This window comes from Centropristis striata, chromosome 5, assembly GCF_030273125.1.
Source record: "Centropristis striata isolate RG_2023a ecotype Rhode Island chromosome 5, C.striata_1.0, whole genome shotgun sequence".
Taxonomy (NCBI): Eukaryota; Metazoa; Chordata; class Actinopteri; order Perciformes; family Serranidae; genus Centropristis; species Centropristis striata.
The window spans coordinates 22,560,877-22,582,549 of record NC_081521.1 but is presented as its reverse complement, the minus strand read 5'-3'; the positions used below and the strand labels follow the sequence as shown (position 1 = coordinate 22,582,549).

General features: G+C 41.4%; 1 protein-coding gene across 4 annotated transcripts in view; it reads right to left on the bottom strand.

Annotated features, from left to right (window-relative positions):
• Positions 1-6,411, bottom strand: part of samd11 (sterile alpha motif domain containing 11) — a 59,161-nt gene extending 52,750 nt beyond the window's left edge. For 2 of the 4 annotated variants that reach the window (XM_059332338.1, XM_059332339.1), the window contains exons 1-2: positions 5,253-6,411; positions 4,050-4,141 (exon numbers count right to left, since the gene is read on the bottom strand). In XM_059332338.1, coding sequence (XP_059188321.1) covers positions 4,050-4,141; positions 5,253-5,946 — 786 coding nt within the window. In that variant the 5' untranslated portion in view covers positions 5,947-6,411. Of the gene's footprint in view, positions 1-4,049; positions 4,142-4,975; positions 5,097-5,252 lie in introns of those variants that run through there. The other 2 variants (XM_059332341.1, XM_059332342.1) reach the window with 2 other exon arrangements.
• Between the last annotated feature and the right edge of the window lie 15,262 nt (positions 6,412-21,673).

Genomic DNA, 21,673 nt, shown 5'->3' with positions numbered 1-21,673 from the left:
TTTTAAAAGTGCACCTCCTTAAAATGTTTTAAAATCTTTAAAAGGTTTCAGACAAGTCACATACAATTGAACACCTAGTTACACTTCAATTATGAAACAGAAGTATAATTTGTATGATTATCATCAGTTATGTTTTGGAGGAAATATCAAGAAACTCAAATTACTCATTTTGCTGAAAAAATAAAATGTGGTCTTTACCGTACTCTTTCTCATAATGACGTTTAGCACACTATTGGTATCACATGAAAAGTCACAAAAGTTAAGAAATAAAAATGTGTACAGTAAATATGTTGACCTTGGTTAAAATATGAAATAGATTCATGTATACAGGTGATGTACATTGTTGACAAACTTAATAATCATAAACTGTACACATAACTGTAAGGCACTGCATATGCATGTGCTTATTTGAGTGTACTGGATGTATGACAGTAAAATTATGACATTTCTGTCTGCAAAGGCCTGATGCAACGCAGCGAGGCTGCAACTATCAGAGGAAATCACATGGCGAACAACAAATGCAAATACAGATGTTGGGAGGAGGGTTTTTAGAAATATCGCTGCTGGCTTTGTTGTGATAAACCACATTTTGCTGATAGACAGATGCTCCAACTTATTTTAGCCGCCTGTTAACAGGGTCCACACCCAAACACACATACAACCAGTCAAATAGTGAGCAACACTTTAAGAAACGGCATGTCCACACACAAACACAAACACATTAAGCTCTCTATCAATGTCTGCCGTCTTGCTAGAATGCACACTAGTGGAAGTTAATGGCTAATTTGCTAAATTAAATTGTTTATTTTAACTGAATTATTCATAGATAAAGACAACGAGGTAGTTTTTGCATGTGTGTGTATACAACTGTTACTGTATTTCTCTGTGTGTGACACACATTTCAATTTGTATTGATCTCGATAAGCGAGATTAAGACCCACAACACACAGATCATTAGAGTCTCACTTAATCTCTAATTTGTCCGATACTCGGAGAGAGACGTACACAAAAGTGCACAAACACACTCGACATGACCACAGTTCTGCACACTTCTGGGCCAATGACCGATTCTGTTGTTACCATAGCAACATAGCCTCAGCAACACACATGCAAGCAAAAACACACAAAATAGAAGCAGTGTACAGTAGGTAGTTGATCTATAAAGATAATTCCACATCACATAACGGCTCAACTTCTATTATTTCACTCAATATGGTGCACTTTGATTTTAATTATCTTTTCCCCATTAACACTATTGGAAGTGGCATTATGAAAATGTAATGAGACAGACTATAAGTTATAGGCAAAAGTGTGTTTGAGCATGAATGTGTGTGTGTGTGTATGCGTTTAATTCCACTTTGCAAGAGGAGCCCTTGATTGGAGGAGGTCTTTACGAGCTGGAGGAGGGGAGTGTAATTTCCTCCCAGCCTCCGCCAGTTCCGCTGAAATAACAGAGCAGAGGAAGCCCAGCTCTCCCGGGAGGAGACACACACTCGCACAAACACAGACACATGCACACACAGCAAGCAGGCAAGTCAGCCAGCCATCGCAGGCGTACAAATAATCACAGACATGCACGCATAGAGACGTGGATACAAACTAACGCACAAGTATGTACAGACAAAAATACAAATATACAGAGCCAAGAATAAACTTCAACATGCAGACACAAGTTTGATTGTGTGTGTGCAAAAGAATGACAAACACTCACAAACATACGACATAAGACACATTTAACAACTTCAAGGGGCAACGTTCCTGACAATGAAAGCTGAAAAATAATTTAAGCACCTAATTATTACATAATAACTGGCTTAATAGAGAGCTAACACACCTTGACAGCTAGTTATCAACAGCACATGAAGTGTGGAAAAACAATGTTGTGGACATATTTAAATTCTACTCTGCTGAGTGTAACAACTCTACAGTTTGTGTCTTGTCGTTACAAACAGCTTGTGCCCTGGCCGACACAGCAAATTAACTTCCACGAGTTCTGAGCAGGCAGGTGAAAAGTCTTCCCACCAGCTGCTGCACTTTTTTATGATCACTTGCCTCATGCCTATAGCGAAACAAGATCACTCAAAGTTCAGCCGTCAAACTTTCAAAATAAATGACTGCATGAGGTAATTTGTGTCAGTAGGCAGGCATATAGTGTGTGTTGCATGCGTGTGTGTCTATGTGTGTATGTGTGTGAGAGAGAGAGAGAGCTCATCAGTGAGGGAGTGCTGGCTGCCATGCCCTGAGGGGAGTCAGTGGGGAGAGAGGGAGACGCCAGTACAGGCCATACAAGTCCCACTGCCCTCCCTCCTCCGCCTAACCCTCACCGCCTCGCATGGAGCTGCCAACATACTTAGCCTGTGTGCGTGTACGTGTGTGTGTATGTGAAAGTGTCACGGTGGTATTCACTTGGTGGGTTAGACTTCAGGCTTCGCCACCAGACAAGGAAAGGAAGAGAGGGAGAGAAGGCTACAACAACAACCTTAAGGCTCTCATATCCCCTGCTTACGTCAATAACAAAGTTCTACTCCGTCACAGCTGTAATTAAAGTGCAACTGCACAAGCTCCAACAAGCCAAAAGCCAATCGCTCTGATATCTGTGATGAGCGTGAACATCAGCAAACATGGTCAAATCCATCTGTAAAAAAATAAGACATGATTTCTAGTATCTGTTTTTCTTGCCTCCTCCCTCCCTTGGGTAATTCGTTTGGCTTGAACCCTATGTGTTAGGGTGCAGGTCTTCATTCTTGGCTGTGAAAAATGTCACCAGTTTACCTGTATCACTCAAACACCTCCGGCTTATCTAAACCGCCTTTGCCTTGCGTGCCTCGCACACAATAATCAGCAGTAGCCACGCTCAGTAGCTCGCTAAGCCTCTTACACCCTTCCCTCAAGATTAGTGCTTGGGAGCGACGACAGATGCGCTCCGTGGTGATAAAAACACACACGCAAAGACACACAAACACACACACACACACAACCCGCCGCACCTGTGTGAACAGATTTGGCGACGGTGAGCCGGCAGTGTGCTTGCTCAAAGCTCTCTCTCTCTCTCTCACACACACACACACATACACACACACACACACACACACACACACACACACACACAGTGGTGATGCCGTAATCGTGACACACCTGCAAGGCCTCAAGGTTTGGCATGGTGCCCCTGGCCGAGCCCTGAGGGAAGCACTAGGCAAACAAAAGTTCAACAACCAGGTGAGGAAACTGATTCAATGGGACAGAAGAGCCTGACCAACGACACCTAACGTCAAACAACCACACTGGACAGCTCAATGCCTCTGAAGAAAAGGCAGTTTGATACTCAGTTGTTCAGTGAAAGGCTCAAAGTGGATTTGATATTCATGCTGGAAAAAATTACCATCAAAGTTGACATGTGGGGCTCTAGGGCCTTCAACATCAAGGTTACAGAGAAAGACAATGCTCTAATAAACACTCACTGTTTCATGAAACATAAGTATGTCTAGTCCTGCTTTCACACAAGCGTAACTACATGTTAATTATTAGAGCATGTTCTAGGAGGAAAGACAAATTTAAAAAAAAACAGAAACACGAGTAGAGACTGTAAAAACCTTTGAGTCAGATTTGTAATTTTTTTGGATATAATTGCCATATAAATTAAATTATCTTGACGCAATATGACAGCATTTGTTGTCAATTTAAGTGAGAAAAACAATCAAAAAGAGTAATTTTAGGCTTTAAGGTGATATTACAATCACAAATACTTCTTCATAGTTTCTTTCACAAGAATATTTGTATTATTTTAATCTATCTTTGAACTCTTTCTGCGTTCATAGAGCCCTTCGACAAGTAACAACCTTCACAGATGAGACAAATTGTCGACCACCACAATAAACAATCCAGCATTTTTAAACCCACATATTCCATAAATACAATATCCACAGCAAAAAAGTTATCCTCAAGTCAAACTAAAACTACATGTTCCATAAAGCTTCTTCTAGTTGACTCTACAGGTTCAGAAACACATTGCTGCAGTAACACCCGTATGACAGAAGTTTAAATATTCTTACCACTGGAGATGAAATTCGACAACCAGGACAATCACAGATTGGAGGGTGCACCTGTAAGATTCCTTTGGACATAAGAGTCTTGAGACTTTTCCCTAAAAGAAGAAACAACAAAAACAATTTTTAGTGAATCCTACCAACTATATTCTCCAGCCAGTAAACTCATCCCCCTCCACAGTGGGCCCTTTTCTGCTGCCCACCATCTCAGGACTCACAATTTTCCAGACAAATTCTTGTCAAAAATCATCCAATCAACACAGTGTGTATCTGAAGGAGTCAGTCCCTGCAGACAAACTTGACTTATCCCCTCTACATTTCTGCCATGAAGTTTTATTCTAGCCATAGGTCAAGTGCAGAGAGCCTGAGAGACAGCAGTCTCCTGTCATCTGTCTATAGGAATTGGTATATTAAACTATTAGGCTACCATTTTTGACCTAGGGGCGACACCCTCCCCCCACACATCCTAACGCGTGTCAGTTCTGCCTGAGTAACCTTCTGTGTGTGCGACTAAGTGTGTATGTGGTGAGAGAGTGCGCGCAACATGAGTAATTATTGCATAAAAATACTATGCTATAAATGTCCACATCCAAAATACCGGAACAGTATAACAGTGTTGATGCTGTCACGGTAATTATACCGGAAAATCTACCAAACACCTACATAATGCGTCTAACTTTAAAAGCAGCTAAGATTAATATTTAGTCTAAAAATTGCAAATGGTTGCAAAATCATCACACTTACCACAAACTGTGAGTGGACAAACAGAACGCTAATTTTCAAAAATATATCTCAAACCTAACATGCGATGCGTAAAAGTGTCAACACCCATGCACAAGTGCAGCTGCACTTAACGGAACGATTCATCCCATCATAAGGGAATAAAATATTTAATCTGCCACACATTCAATTATCTATGTATAACTTTTCACCTCAGTCCCGGTGCAGCCTACTCCAAATGCGCCGGTTTGATGTGTGATCGCAGCCCAAACTCTGTGTCAAAGCCTCGGCTGGTATGAGGGAGATATGCGCCTTTTCTCATCTGTCTCCTTACGCACTGACTGCTGTAACCCTTTCACTCCAAAACTCAACACCAAACCACGAGACTCAAGTTTGTACCCAGAATAAGCAGCGTCTTAAAGTGTTTAATTGATGGCGAGGTGTCCCTCTCTGCAAAAGAAACGTGAGGACAGTGCAGGTTGTCCTTACCTTTGTGTCTAATACTCCGTTTCCAATCTTTGGCAGTCTCTCGTCCACTGACAAACTGGAACTCGTTGGGGGTGAGCCACTCGCCCCTGTATTTAATTGAGGGTCCCTTACTACCTTGACACAATTTATTGATATAAAGCAAAGCCTTATTTTCCCCGCACTCCACCTCGATGCACGGCTCTCCGTTGTCGAAGAAGGGCTGAAAGTCGGGGATGGAGGAGAACCTCTCCAGCATTAAGTCGTCCGTGTGGTGGTGGAGGTGCTGGTGATGCAGCGCCGAGTCGTGGAGCCCCAAGTACGCGCGGTGATGGGCGAAAATGTGGTCGTAGGGCGGCGGATGCGGGGTCACCACGGGGATAGCGGTGGCATTTAAAGGGGCCAGGTATTCTGACTGGTTGAACGCAGTCAATGCCATGTCGTCTCCATCCAGCCTCTCCTTTTTGATGGCAGGCATGTTAGTGGGAGCCGAGCGCCGGTAACAAGTGAAAAGCTGCTCGCCCGATCCAACTTCAGCGTCCTCTCCGTCTGTGAGTTGGGCTGACCCAGACTTGGAGACGCGCCGCTTGGTTTTACGCAGAGCCCCCGTGTCGCCGTGAGACAGCGGTCTGGTGAAGTTGCCGGATAGATTCCCATTCAGTAGTTTGCAGCTCGCAGCAGCGCTCTCCGCCAGCCTCACAGCTCCTACCTCCCACATTTAATCACGCTCGCTCTGTTAATACCTGACATGGTTAGCCCTGAGCCCCGGACATTATGTTACCTACGGTGATCGTTACCAGTCGCAGCTACGCGTCGTGTCTCTTAATTCTTTGCCTTTGGCGAAACGAGTTATTTTTTTATTTTCACTAAGAGGCAAAATTTTGAGGCGGCTGTGCAATCTTAAAAAAATAACGCACACCAATTCAGTTATGGGGAGTTTACATGTGATCAAGAATGTAATCTCACAGCCAATGAAGACAATAAAAAAGAAACTAATATTAAATTTCTCCGGTTACTTAAACTATTGTGGCATATGGTATTAATCAGAACCACAAGCCAAACATATCAGGCTTGATATTCCTGAGTCGTATTTGCGCAGCGTTAATACAGTTGAAAGTTTGGAAAGAGTTGTTTTTAACCCCTGTGTATGTCGTTGAAGTCACGCTGAAGTTCACAGACCCAGACCAAACAAGATTTGCACTCTCCGCCGCTTCTCAACTTGGCCCATTTAAACAGCGGAGGCTCGGCGAGAGCCACAGAGAGGAGGGGGGACTGCGAGGGACGGCGCTTCAGTGCGTAAAATGGAGGCACCATCATTAGTGAGCAGGAGGAAGTCAACTGTCATTTCCACCCATGCATCTGAATCGTAAACTCGTTTTAACAGCTGCAACTATAAAGAGCATACATTAAGTTATGAGTATTTTAAAGTCCAACAACAATTTTACCCAGCAATATGACAATAACTTTATGATTATTTTATAGCCAAGTAATTCCAGACTTAAACCAGGCTTCCAGCTAATAGATGAAAGATGTTTATTATTTCACCCAAAATAACATAATCATTTATAATCATTTAAAATCCAAATACTAACAGTAGCAGCCTCAAATCAGACCTTCACATAGAGGTGGTCAGGATCACAGAGGTCACTTGATATATCTGACTTCAGTCGCAGGTCCACACACTGGCTGTTTTATGTTCTCCTTGTGTGTCTAAATTCAACCACTTCTTTGTTATACTTCACAATGACAGTGCAGTGAGACCACCTTACCCCCAACTTACACTCACCTGCTGCAGCAACTTCCGCCTAAAACTGTTCAACGGTGAGTGCAGAGCTGTCAGTGTTAAAATGTTTTACAGGAAGCAGAACTTAAACGCCACAAAGCACGAATAAGCTCTTATGTTTAAGGTTTTTATACTTATAGCCTTTCTTTAGAAGAACAGACAAAATGTGAAACCTGGGTGCAAGTGCAAAAGGTGTTAAACTTCCTCATGTTTATAATGGGGAAAAAATACAGCAGCGGTAGGTGTGATGTATACTCAGCTTTTACAAAAAGGAAGATGTTTCACTTTAAAGTGGCAATATGGTTGGAGGTGTTTCAGACTTTAAAAGTTATTTTCAGAAATAAACTATGACCAATAAAACTGTTGAATCTAAAGTTGCTTTGATGGTATAACACTTAAAAAACCTTGTTTTATTATTTTTTATAGATATAGAATATCTCAAAATAACAGATCATAGATCATTGCTGCTGCAAACGTGTTGCTTTAACTGTAGTAAAGCCTCATCAGCCCGGAACCACATTTTCTGCAAGCACTTTCTCTCCACACTGTCTGCAGGGCATGTTCCCCTGAGCTCCTGGAGCTTGTGAGCAGGACCACATCTGACCCCCATCAGTGAAGAACCACCCAGGTGGATCCACCACCGACACATGGAATAGCCATTCCAGCAGCAGAGGTGGGGTCCAAAGCGCCGTGTGTCAGGGGCCTATAAATCAGACCAAACTGCCTCTGACACACACAGGAAGGAGGCACGCCACACCGCAGGCGGAAGCGGTGCACGGGAAGGCCAGAGACCACAGCCTGGCCAGAACTGGTATAATGCCTACAGCCAGGACCAGGCAGGCAAACACACAGCAGACATTTACAAAAACACACGCCAGCTACCTCACCAAAGACAGTGACGGACCGTAGATTGACATTTTTTTTTCTTTTGGAACTGAGGAGCTGTGATGTCTGAAGGGACTGTAATGGAATTATTGGGTTTGTGAATCGGGAAGAGACCAAAACGGATTTTACACTCAGTCACAGCTAAAGGGTAAAAAAGGTGACCTGATATCACTTACGTTAGAGTGAACAAAGTCTGAAAAATGAAATTGAAAGGCAACATTTTTCAACTAAAAAATAATGTCACTTCCCACATGTTGGTGAGTACACTGAGCAGAAGCAGTGACATAAATCATCAACTGTTGACATTTATGGCGTATGTTTACTAAGCTGTTTCTAGGAAATAGAACACTAAATTTCATTTGAGAAGCTCTTTGATTCTCTCTTTATCAAACCAGTCCTCGCCACATAGAAATGTCTCGATGGAAACCTCGTCGATGCATGCGTTGGCGCTGCAGGTTGCAACATCGGGAGAGCCCAGATGAAACCAGTCATAAAGGGGACACCCATGCCCACTCCTACGCCCACTCCCCATCTCTGATCCTGACTCATTCTTCATGGTTCGTCATGGAGGGGTTCCCCAAACTTGTTAAGTGACGACACTTCAACTTTCACATCTTCAAAAGTCGGTTCGGTATAAACTGAGTAGAATTTTCCATCAGCCTTTGTGTCTATTTATTAAAATGTGATGGGGAAACCTTGTTTAACCTTTCTACCTCAACCTTTTCTGACTTACTTTACCACACAGTCCTGTGTATCTCGATTGAAAGAAAAAATAACCACAGAAAAACCCACACCTGCTCATACACACCACAAATTTACATTGAATTAGGAAATACCAACTTTAGAAATATTACAGTAAACAGGTATCTTTTCTATAACTGGTTACTTCTGCTTACATTTCTTATTTGTTCTCACACATCACAATTTAAAGAGGATTTTAGACCAATTTAGAGCAGGAAAATAACACTGCAAGCATGGATTCTGATAATCTGACTATCATGGTCCATTAGTAATATTTATGGCTTTTCAACAGGTGGTTTTGGATTTCACAGCAAAACGGTTGCACCTAAAAGGAATATGCAAACCTGCTACTCAAAATACAAGTACAAGCTACTCTTGAATGAGACACTGGTGTCTCCTCCTCTTATGGTTTCTCTTTCTACTACTGCATGCAGTTTAAAGTGTGATTAATTTGGTGAGTTCAGAAGAAAACTGTAACTCTGATTCTCAGGGTCTGACACTACATCAAAACTTTCTGTAACAAAATTAATCTGTTTAAATTTTTAGGATGGAGTTTTTAGGTGGACATATAATCAATCGAGACATTATGAACTGGTTCCTTACAATTTGTTATGTTACATTAATGTTATGTCATACATAACACGTATTGGCACTGTCACCAACATCGCAATATGTTGTTTCCAGACATTTTAAGTTGATTGTTCTTTCTTTACACTTGCCAGTTTACATCTCTGAGTTTTAAATGAAACGTTCATGTTGCTATAAGTGTATTGAAAAGGCGCTATTTCACAATTTTTCATGTCAGATGTCTATAAAACACAGTGAAACTGGATCAATAACAATGAAAATAGAATTAATACACAATTGATTTCCATTCTTTAATTTTTGGCACTTTTCTTAATTTTCCAGTACACATGCTGAACAATGAAAATTAGTTTACATGTATAATGTAAAGGGCTCTCTTTAAATATAATACAAACTGCCTGTATGGCATGACTGTATATAATGGACGATCTATGGTGATTTGATTATGGTGACTATTTTCCTTATTGATTACTCTGGAGGTTGCTGATTTCATAATCCTTTAGCCTATAAAATGTAAGCAAGAACTAAATATATCATCCAAATTTAAGTTCCAAGGCAACCAAGAGATATCTGTGGTACTATGACAGAACACTGAGAAAAGAATCAAATCCTTCCATTTGACTTTACAATTATTCAAATATCAATAGTATACTGGCAACTAATTTTCTGCTCCTCTAAAGATCAGTTAGTTTAGTGATTATTTCAGCATGATGATACTATACTTTCATCTATACAATGTTTCACTAGCTTGCAGTTTCACAAAAAAAGAAACAGGATTAAACTAAAGATCCAACAACTGATCTCAGTACCAGGAGTGAAATGGTGTGACCATTTCACTCCTGGTACTGAGATCAGTCTGCAAACTATAAAGGATGTTTACTGAACATGACGATGGTTTCTTTTCCATGTAATGAGGCTGAAATTCTGTCCATTCTCTAACTGCATTTAATGTCGATTCCTTTTCCCCTCATCGTCCGACGTGAGCCCCCCTAACGCGGCCCCCGCCTCTGCGCCGTTGTTGGCAGCGGCCCCGGAGCCGCAGCGCTGCCGGCGGGGGAGAGAGGTAATAAATAACCCGGGGAGAGGAGCGGAGACCGCCGGGCGGTGCACAGTCTGACCTGACAAATACTCACTGGAAAACCATCAGAGAGCGAGAGCCCACCCCTAGCGCTTGGAGCCAGCCTTTCAGACATGAGCTGCAAAATATATAGGCCTGCCCCTACTGGAAAAAAAGAAAGGAAGACAGACAGAAGCGTCTCCGTCCCCCCACCACATCCACACCCAGACACCGCCGGAGACACGGCGAGAGTAATTAACTATTTAAAGCAGAGTATGAATTTCTTTAGAAACCCTTCACAGTATGTCTTTTCCAATTTTCCCCATAGAAATATAAGCGATGATAAAGACTGGAGGAAGTTAAAGATAAAGAAAGCAACTTAGGTTTAGCTTGAGGTGTTTAGACTGGAACCTGAACCCAATTAGTGGAAATTTAACCCAGGAGTTTTACTTCTACAGACTTTTCAAAAGTCTAGAGAACAACCAAACAGGATTTCTGCAGTTGGTCACTTGCTCTGTGATCATCAATCTGAAAACCAATGATTGAGGAGCCAGTTCATCAAAATTAGAAATGACCATATTTTCTCACTTACCTCTAGTGTTATCTGGTGAAAAATTACAAATCGCTGTTCTGATTTTAATCACTTCAATCAGTTTGTTTCAAAGATTCGTAGTCACCGACTATTTAGTTTGTTAACCTATTTCCTAAGCTAATTGGCTGCATAAACTGACTTCAATCCAAATGTTATTCAGTACATACAAACAGCAGGAGAATGAAGGAAAATATGTGATGATGTTGAATATTGTGATAATGAGATGGCTTGCGATAAACAGATGATAAAGTCTACTCAGTACTGCCTAATCAGTATCAACATAGTTCACCCAAGATGCACTTAGATTTGTCCATATGTACTAAACAACTCCAGTGTTATTGGCAACATTGATGATCTACAAATGGCAACTACATGGTTGATGTTAGGACAAGACTGTGGTTATGGCAAACTGTTAAGGTATTCGGGTTGAGGAACTAAAATTTGTGGTTACAGTTAAAAAACACTGTCCTCCCCCCCAGAAATTCCCAAATAGGTAATTTAAAAAAAAAATTTTTATTATGGCTTCTGGAGTCCATAAAAATTATGAGGAAAGCAAAAGAGATGGTCAAGTCCTCCAAAGTCCATTCAGGAAGGAGTTTGGGGTGGATGGATGGGTCAAACAAACACCAAACACAGGACTTTGATTAAAAAACTGCTGTTAGTGTGAAACCAAAAGTTAATGTTGACTTATTTTCACTTAACAATGTTAAGTTTGTCACATTCTACGTGACACAATGACGTCACATACTTGCATATGGAAGTGATGTGACTTAACAGGCGTACTTAATTTAACCCAAAGTATGATCTTTTCACTAAACTTCACAACATTAACCACATGTTTAAAACTGAGACCATTTCTTTTAGATATAAGGATGTGTTAATCTCTTACCATTGGTAGGGGCACTAGTTTAGGAAACGCGCCGGTTGGTTGTATTAGACCTATCTGGTCATATGTATTTCATCCCTTTTGGTTAAACAAAAAAAGTGAATATTAATTGCTGGTCTGGGACACAAACTATGGTCTTCTGTGTGAACCTGACAAACCATCTCCACCACCCAGACCTCCACGATCTTATGTAAACGGCATATGACTTCCTGTGATGGAGAATAGGATGTAATTTATAAATATGTGGGCCATGATAAGGATGCCACATTGCTAACTTACACATTACAGTGAATCACCTTCATAATTAATGGTTCACCTTCATGTATTTTCCTTGCCTATACATCAATTCTCATTCCTGTTTTATTTGATCAAATAAGAGTAGAAAAAGCTAGACAACACCTCTTGCTTCGGGTCAACCTTCTGTTGTTGTCATTAATACTCATTAAATCTATTAGCTCCCTTCCTACCTCTACTGACTCATTCACATTTCACCTAGACATGATACTTCTCAGGGGTCCTGGAGGGAGTTTAGCAGTCCTAAGTTGGAATTTGTGGAATTTAATATCAGAAAATGATTCAGGGGATACAAGCTCTGGGCTTTGAGTGTACTGTGTTAGCAGACATGGAGGAACATCATACATTAGAAGGGGAAAAATGTGGATCAGAGTGCTGTATTTCTGACAAGAGAAAGCACTGAATTTGGCATTTCAATACCCTCCATCTGGCGGTAGTGCTAAACACCACATCATATTTCAAAACTTTTTATTCTCAGTATGTGTCTCTAATTGCTCACCAGGCGGTGTTTTTTGGCCACTGTGTGCAGTCTCTGAACACCAGGAACGGCACCAGCCCCTTTTTCAATGAGGTTTAAGTCAAATTTCCCCTTTGATTTAAGTTTCAAAACATTTTTAACAGTGTATAGCCCTGTAAGCTCAGAGAGACCTTGGTGCTATTTTTGTGGTATAACCTAGGCCTTAAGCTAAATCTTCACTCAAACACCCGTCCAAAAATTCCCCCAAAATCTGTTTTAAAGCTGAACTAGTGTGGGAGCAACACAGTCCTCTAACTCCAAAATTTCAGTGTTGGCAAGCAGGCAGAGTAACATTAGACCCTGGGGGGGGGGGGGGGGGGGGGGGGGGGCTGAGGGGGGGTTATGCTGTCGTGCCGGCGCCCTTGGCCTCCCCCGGCGGATCTGGGGGGTCAGGCGGCTGTCTGTGATCCCACACAGCGGCTCTTCCACATGGGATTTATTTTCTTGCTGGATGGGCAGGCAGGCGGCCCAAGAGGATTCTCATTTTAGACCAGCGTCTGTAGCTGTCAACGCCAGCCGACAGAGGCGAGCGGACACCCGACCCCGAGTATCCTCCCTCCCCTTTGGACTCCCTCCCCTCCTCTCTTTCTATTCCCTGTTCACACACAAACACATAGCATATGGACAGCGCGCACGCACACAAGTGCACACACGCGTGTGCGCGCGCACACACACACACACACACACACACACACACAGGAAAATCATGATTTCACAGCGTCTCACATTGTCTAAATGAAGCTTTCACTTACTTTATGGGGCTGGAAATTATAAAATTAAAAATCCTACATGATTGTTTATTCAGTTTTCACTCCAGGAGTCCTTATCTTTGATTATAAAGCACTGTGGTGAACTCAAAGCTTCAACGAGCAATGAGCCAGGTCTATCTAGCAAAAAATGCACAGCGTCTCCCCTTCCTCCCCTGCGCCGTTAATAATTTGTGCAGTAAAAGATAGCGTGCCTCTCTGAGTTTGTGGGAGTTATTGGCACAGTATTCCCTACCATATTTGTGCGAGGCAGTGATAGGAACATAAATTATTTCTTATCTCTTCCGCAATCCATTTTTCAAAGGGCTCACTCTGTGTTTGAAGGGTAGCAGCACCAGCAGCCAAAGCCCAGATAGTAGGCTACATTAGCCTTCAAGAGATCCGACTTAGTGATTTCAAACAATGCAATAAGAACAGAACTCATTGATATGGGCAGTGCCATATATGACCATAATTTAATAGCAAATTAGGCCCCTGGAATCCAACAAAACATCAAAACAATGGCCAGCATTACCACCACTACAAAGGCAGACATTGTTGTGTGGTTATTTAGTTAAATACATAGCAGTATAATTGAAGATCTAAGTGGTAAGGGCTTGGATGTTAAATGATGTTTGAAAGATTTAACGATATTTGGTGGGGGACTGAAGGGGACACAGTGTGTACCAAACTGCTTGAAAGATTTTTCAAAGTATCACTGCATTATGCTCTTTTTAAGAAAAATAAAACCGGACAAACAAGCTGTTTTTGGAAGTTAAAGTACTCTTCAATTAGAAATGTTAAATAAGCCATGTTCTCTCCAATGACCAACAAAAGGATCACACTGAAAACACTGAAAAAGTGTCTACAAGCACACTGATGCCTTTGGAACAAGGCGAATGATTCAGCCATCTGAATTGTGCAGCACTGAAAGCACAAGCAAAGTCCCTGTAAATCACATGAGCCACTTTTCCATAACGAGGCCCCTTTGATGCTCACCAGAGGTCAAGAGTGTTTCTCTCTGTTCAAAAACATGCAAAAAGAAGCACAAGAAAAGTTTTAAGGGAAATTAAAAAAGTCACAATGACTTGGCCTGGCCAGCCCTGTGAACACTGTTCTGGATCTGCACATTTAAACCGCATTATTTTGTTGGGAACTCTTCACAAGCTGTTTCACGCTAAGGAATTTAGATATATTCTACAGTTCAGGATGATCTGCAGAGACAAAAATGACAAATGATAAAATATCAAACCCTCCTCTGCAAAGCATTAATGTCTGCTTGCAAAGAATAAACCCTAGCTCTCCCAGCTACTATTGATTTTTTTTCCCTGTGTGATGTGAAACCAGCAATCAGCACTGCGGTTCGAAATAGCCCTGAAACTGGAGCCGAGACGTCGATGAGTCGCCAACACATTTCAATTAGCGAGCCGCCCTGGCCGATCTCTCCCTCGGGGCACAAAGCACAGAGGGTCGGGCACGCCCAGCACAAGTCCACATACGGTCCTGTGTTGGCTCAAAAGAATCTGATAAGACGCTGATGGAGAATTTATTCATGCCATAGCCAACTATTTGTCTATTTCTACATCTATTCCATAAAGTGGAAAAACACAAACGTATGTATTCGCAGGTCAAATCAACCTCAGCCTCTAAAGAGTGTGGTTTGTTTGACACGGGTTGTTTCCTGTGGAGAGACACAAATGGAGCAGTGGGACAAGGCTTCAGTGCTGCAATATGAGCCAGTAGCTGCTCAGTTCACATCACATTTTGAGATGTAAAATAATGGTCTGTCAACTGTTTTAACTTTTATTTATTTAAACAGTCCATCCAGAAAATGGTTTTCACTTAAAGTGTGCCCATGGCGATACCATCTAACGCCTCGAGGAGGAGTGACTATTCACGACTTAATGTTCTGTACTTGTGCGGATTTTCAGTGTCAGCTACTTTTATAAAACTCTATTTCTGCTTCTCCTTGAGTATTCTGATGAACCACTTGTTTGTTTTTGACGTAAGAGCTCATCTCACATTTGCAGTACTGAATTTATTTAGTTTATAAAAAGCTTTGTTTCAAAAGTTAAAGTTTTTTTTTGTGTTAAAATGGTATTATGTCACCAAATCACATGTAAGTCTGTTTTTGTAGAATTTGGAAAAGGTAAACAAGTTTAAGAAAACATTACATTACTATTTAACCTAAAAATAACCATTTTTTCCCAATCATCTAGATGTTACACTAACTTGTAATAGCAAGAATGGTCGTGTCATTCCCACTCAGCACCCAAAACGCCTGTTCTTCCACTATTTAACTTTGGTAAGCAGGTACAAACACCCATGAGAAGTGGCTTTTTTTTTTTTTTTTTTTAAAGATTATTTTTTAGGCATTTTTATGCTTTATTGAAAGTGACAGAGTGAAAGGGGGTGACAGAGGGGAAGACATGCGGCAAAGGGAGCTCAGGCCGGATTCGAACCCGGCTCCGCCGAAGCAAGGCCTCAGCCTACATGGCAAGCGCTCTACCAGTGTGAGCCACCGGGACGCCCCAAGTGGCTTTTTTTTGACCCACCACCAGCAATGTGAAACTGGATCATATCAATCAATCAATCAATATCAATATCCTTTATTTAACCAGGTAAAAAAAACTCACTGAGATTTAAAACCTCTTTTCCAAGAGTGGCCTGGACAAGATATAAAATACAGTCACACACAACAAGAAAAACAAGACATGGATTACATGATTACACAGTGCAATCACAAGATCCAATTGAGCTTATTCCTCTTTTTTATTGAGAAAATATTTATGGTTTTTCCTCTGATGCTCTGCCTTGACTTATAGTGATTTACAGAGTTTCCTGATTTACTTGTTTCTCAGGTAAAGCTAATCGCTAATTTGTACAAAGTGTTTTTTTGTTGTTGTTTAACAAAAACACAACACAAAAGGGCAACAACACCCCAAAACATAACACTGTCAAGATCAGCACAGGCGAAAAATTAATAAAGAATACAATAGAAGTAAAATAAAAATAATAATTAGACTGCACACCATCCTGTGCAATTAATCAAACCATCACAACAACAGACATCATAGGTCAGCCCTTGCCAAAATATTTTTAGTTCTCATTCTAATTTACCTTTAATGATTAAGTACTGTTATTATAATTAGGCTGCTTTAATAAGCTATGTATCAATAACTGAACAAAGTATAGTTATTTAAGGTTACAGTGTTCATGAGCTGTCAGAAAATCTACATAAACATAACATTATATTAAGGCAAGACAATCAGATTTTTTGGATTGAATGTGAAATATCAAAGCTTTTAATATCAAAACTAACAAGTACTGAAAGCTGGAAGCTGAAATATGCGGCCAGATTTATAATCTTGTTTGAATCAAAATTTTATACAGGCAGAGTTCGTGTACAGCTGCTTATGATTAAACAACATTAGAGAACTTTGGCTTTTGTGGAAAAAAATTGTACTGTAAAAAATTTAAAATGACACAGATAAGTGGAAGAAAAATGTTTTGTGTGTTCTTCTTGCTCTCTCTCTCTCTATCTCTCGTAGCCGTGTTGTTTCATTCTCTGACAGCTCTCATCAACAACAGCAGGCTGGTGCTGCCGTTGTGTGTGCATGCATGCGTGTTTGTGTGTGTGTATGTGTTGTACATTCTCCTCTGAGGGGCCAGGGGGTTACGGTGGAGCCACGGGGCCACAGCGACAACTCGATGCCCCCCCTCTCTCAGCCCAGCGTACCCCTCTGGCCTTTTGCTCCTCGCCTGGCTGGCAGCCCTGCATCAGGCAGACACACCACTCGCTCCATCACCCCCCCTCCCCTGCTCTGCGCCGATCGATACAGCTCTTCGCCTTTCATCTGACCAGAGCTTTGGAGGAGCCGCACTTCCTGAAGAAAACCCAATACAGCACTCCCTCTCAGGGTAGCTTATTCTCTGTGTGTGTAAATGTGTGTGTGCATGTGTGTGTGTGTGCACTGACGCTTGTCTCCATGTTCATGTGTTTGTGAATGAGAATGTGTGGTTAAGAGAGAAGGAACGCTTTTGTGTGAGTTGACACATAATAAATCAATTAAAGACAAATATTTCTGTGAAATATTGTAGAAAAGACAAGTTTAAAGTTATGTTATAGTGAGACAAGTAGTATTGTTTGATCAGTACAATATTAGGGTTGCTCTGCTGGGACGCCCTGAATCAGAGAAAGTCCTCCCCAACTTATTTTATGGGTCAGTTTTTCGCTGCCCTTAATGTTATCAAGATATGAATATCTTAAAGCTCCAGTGGTTGAAATAAATTCTACCTGGGCTGACGCTCATGTCTGTGAGAGGGAAGTTCAGTCTTAGTGGAAGATCCTTATAAATACTTCAAAAGCAGGAGAGGCAACATTAATTTCTCTCTCTCAATTTTGCCTCTGCTTATCCGACAGCTTCCTGTGTTGTTTGAGGATTGAGAGTCTTAACTCTCCCTCCTTCTCTCTCTCTTCTCTGCTTATCCTACAGATTTCTGTGTTGTTTGTAGAAAGGGAATCCTAACTTCCTGTGTGGGAGAGGGAGAAACTGAAACTCCTCACTCAGCACCCAGGTGTTAAACAAGAGAGGCTGCTCAGGTCATGTACAGGTCAGGTGGAAACACCACCTCCTGGGACGAAAAAACGTGCCACATGTGGAAAACTGTTTAGAATAGCTGATACTACTTAACAAAAAGACAAAAAACAGGTTCATGACAGGACACTGTATCAAACCTGGCAGTGAAAACAAACATGGACATCAATCCAATTTTGGGATGTGATGGCCCGCCGCTGCAAAATTATAACCCTTTCCTACTTTAGAACTTTCTGAAATGCCATGAAGTCACAATAACATGACGCTGTGGAGCTGTTTGCTCCAATAAACTCAAAGGAATGGTTATCCGCTCTTTCTTTACTTTGAGGGTGAACTTCTGGAGTAGTGACGGGACGTCAATCAATCGCAAAATCATGCCAACCATATAGACAACAGCACAAATACATTTCCTTAGCCTGTGTCCTTACTTCACAGTAAATGCAGTTAACTGCTGTCTAACGACACAGTTGTACTGCTAGACTTGCAGTGTAAATGTACACTTAGTATGCCACAATCCCTAGTTAAATGTGGTAAGAAGAGGGTCTGGGGGGAAAAAAGTGAAACTAGAGTTCTTGGTAAATTTTGAAATCAGTCTTCTGAGCTGTCACACTCAGTCTCTGCTTGTTGTCACAGCAAACTGTCAGTCAGAGAACTTCTCCACTCATTGCTTGTGGCTAAAAGACATGGACTGCAAAACCATTTCAGCGGTCAGAACAAGCTAAAAAATTCTTCACATTGAGTAGGATGGAGTTTTATCTTGTGACCACTCACAAACTCTGCTTTAGGGCCAATAACACAGCCTCCATTTTTCAGCTCCACAACATGTCAGATTTTTTTAAAAGCCCTTTTTATAAGAGTTTTACAAATCAAACAAAACATTGAAAGGTAGAAAAATAATATTACCATAACAAGAATTTTTGGTTTGGTTTTTTTTTTAAATTTTTTGGTGTTATTATTTCCGTTGTAGGGCTGCACGATAAATCGTTAAAAAATCACGATCTCGATTCGCACATTCAAGTGATCTCATTTCTACACACATCGATTCTGAAGCATTTTATATCTCGAGCTGCATCAGAAACAAATGCTCCTATTTCCTCCCGGATTCTTTCAAGCGCCCCCAAATGCAGCACTGCCGCTGCTTCTGCTCTCAACCAGGGCTGGACTAACCATCTGGCATACCGGGCAAATGCCCGGTGGGCCGGCAAGACTTTTGGGCCGAACGACTTGAAAAAACAAAAAAACAAAACATTTTTTATATATTTATTTTTTTGGTTGAGGGAGGGCCGAAGGCCAAGGCCCCCTCCTCCTTGGCCCCTTCTGCTGTCAATCAGCCAGTCATGTCACGGCCCGTCAGTCTCATTGGCCAATGGTTAATTAAAATCAGGTAGAGGGAGGGCCGAGAGCCCTACTCCTTGGGCCCATCGGCTGTCAATCAATCAGTCACGGCAAAGCCAGAAAATAAAAATGTAAAAGAAACGCATAGAAGTAGCAGAGAAATTAAGAGAAAAACAAACAACAAGCCCTTCAGGCAGATGCTGCAAAATGCGCCAAACTATCTGAAATGTTTGGTGCTGCAGCAGCTGGAGCTGACTCAGCACGGCGCCGCCAGGTGATGATGGCAGCACCCGGCAACATGCGGTAAGAAGCAATAAATATTTATCTGCCTGACTCAAATTTCATGAAGTCAGGTTAATAACTTTATTTTGTTAGCTTGCTAACTTTTTGACCACAGTGTAGTTTGCTTGCTACATCATCAATGTAGCTTGTATGGACGGTGTCTTGTTTACAAACAGTAACAGGTGCGCGCACAGCCAGGTGGCAAGAGCACAGTTTCTGCTGCCTCCATGTGTTGAGCACGTCTGAACTTTTAATGAAGTTTAACAGTTATGGACTTTAACTTAATGACTTAATTGGTTGAAGTTCATTGACTGGCACAACAACATGCTAGGCTAGCTGTTGTTACCAGTTTAACATTCTAGTGCCTTGTTGTCATAATTTCATGTCAGTCAGTTCTGTTAGTGTTTGAAGCTGATTTGCTGTTGTCAGTTCTAGCTTGATCAGTTTTTGATAGATCTGGAGGTGATAAACAGACGAGCAGTTGGACCATAGACTGTATAAAATAGAGTTGGACGTGAAAATTATGATATAAGTGTGACAGTGTTAAATTTGCTAGTAGGACATTTCTGTCTCTGCAGGCTAATTTGCCCACCCAAAGGGATCTTTTTAGATATGTAAACATTTGTTTCTTAAACATTAGCAGAACACCATTTTAAAGTGAGCATGGAGTTTCCACTGTACTTTTACAGTACTGTGTGTTCTTTAATTTTTTTCCCTGCAGGCCTATTATCTTGCTTTGTTGTGCTGCATGTTATTGCATTTATATTAAAAAGTGAAACGTATCCATTCTGACTTTCTGTGTTTTGACACTCTAGGATGAGGGCCATCTTATGTAGCCTAAATGTAGTGTAGTGTGGAGTTATATAGTTCAGATATCTACATGGTTAGGAGAGCACTAAGATACTTGGTGGTTATCAGTTGAGGTGGGACAGTCGGGGCAAAAACGTCAGGGCTGATTTTTTGTCCCAGTCCAGTCCTGCCCTCAACCAATGGTAAAGGGTCTTTATGTTAACACGTGATTCAGTGGAGGACGCAGTTGAGTGTTTGGAAAGAGTGAGTCAAAGCGGAGGAAAGTCTGCGGTAAGGAAGGTTGAATGGATGGTGGCGAAAAACCCAATCGGTAGTGCCGAGAGTCACCCACCCACCCTAACCGACCTCATGCCCAAAAAAGGTTCGCATTCGGCAGTGTGGAAGTATTTCTGTTTTAAGCCAGACGATGACAAACGGTGCATTGTAAAGTGTGTTTTGCCCCTGTTACGGCTCCGCAAGGCAACACCACAAATCTCTACAATCACCTTAAACGTCACCACAAAGTACAGCATGATGAAGCCATATAAGGCAAGAAACAAACACAGACGTCAATAACCGGAACCTTGTACAATGCAACAGTATACCCACCAAACTCCAGTAGACATAAGGAGAACACAGCAGCTATCACACATCACCTAGCCAAAGATATGGCCACCATAAACACTGTACAACATGAGGGATTTCGGAAGATGATAAACACTGGACAAACGGTACTCAATGCCCTCCCGCAACTACTTTTCAAACGTTGCGCTCCCCAACATGTACAATAAGCAGCGGGCAGTGGTCGAGGCAGAATTGCGGGAAATCGATCATTTTCCGCTATGTCTGATTTATGGTCCAATCGGACCATGGAGCCGTATTTGAGCCTGACGGTTCATTTTATAGCGCCTGATTTCACTATCAAAAGCCAGTGCTTATAAACAGCTTTTTTCCCTGAAGACTATGCAGGTGAGGCCCTGGCACAGGGATTACAGGATGCCCTCTCATCTTGGAGTCTGAAGGAGAATAAACTGACCTGTATCACAACTGACAATGGACAAAACATAGTAAAGGCCATCTCCCTCAATGACTGGCCCAGGCTGTAATGTTTTGGCCATAGACTCCAATAGGTGAGCTCCTTTATAAATACTAAATTATAATAATAATAATAGTAATAATAATAATAATAATAATCAAATGATCATAATAAATAAATAATAATAATAAGACTTTTTTTTAAAAAGGCTTATAATAGTTGATGATGTACTAAGTCCTTTTTTCCCCTGTAATAAACATTTTGTGAAAAAAAATCGTGCCAGAGAATCGTGATCTCAATTCTAAGCAAAAAAATTGTG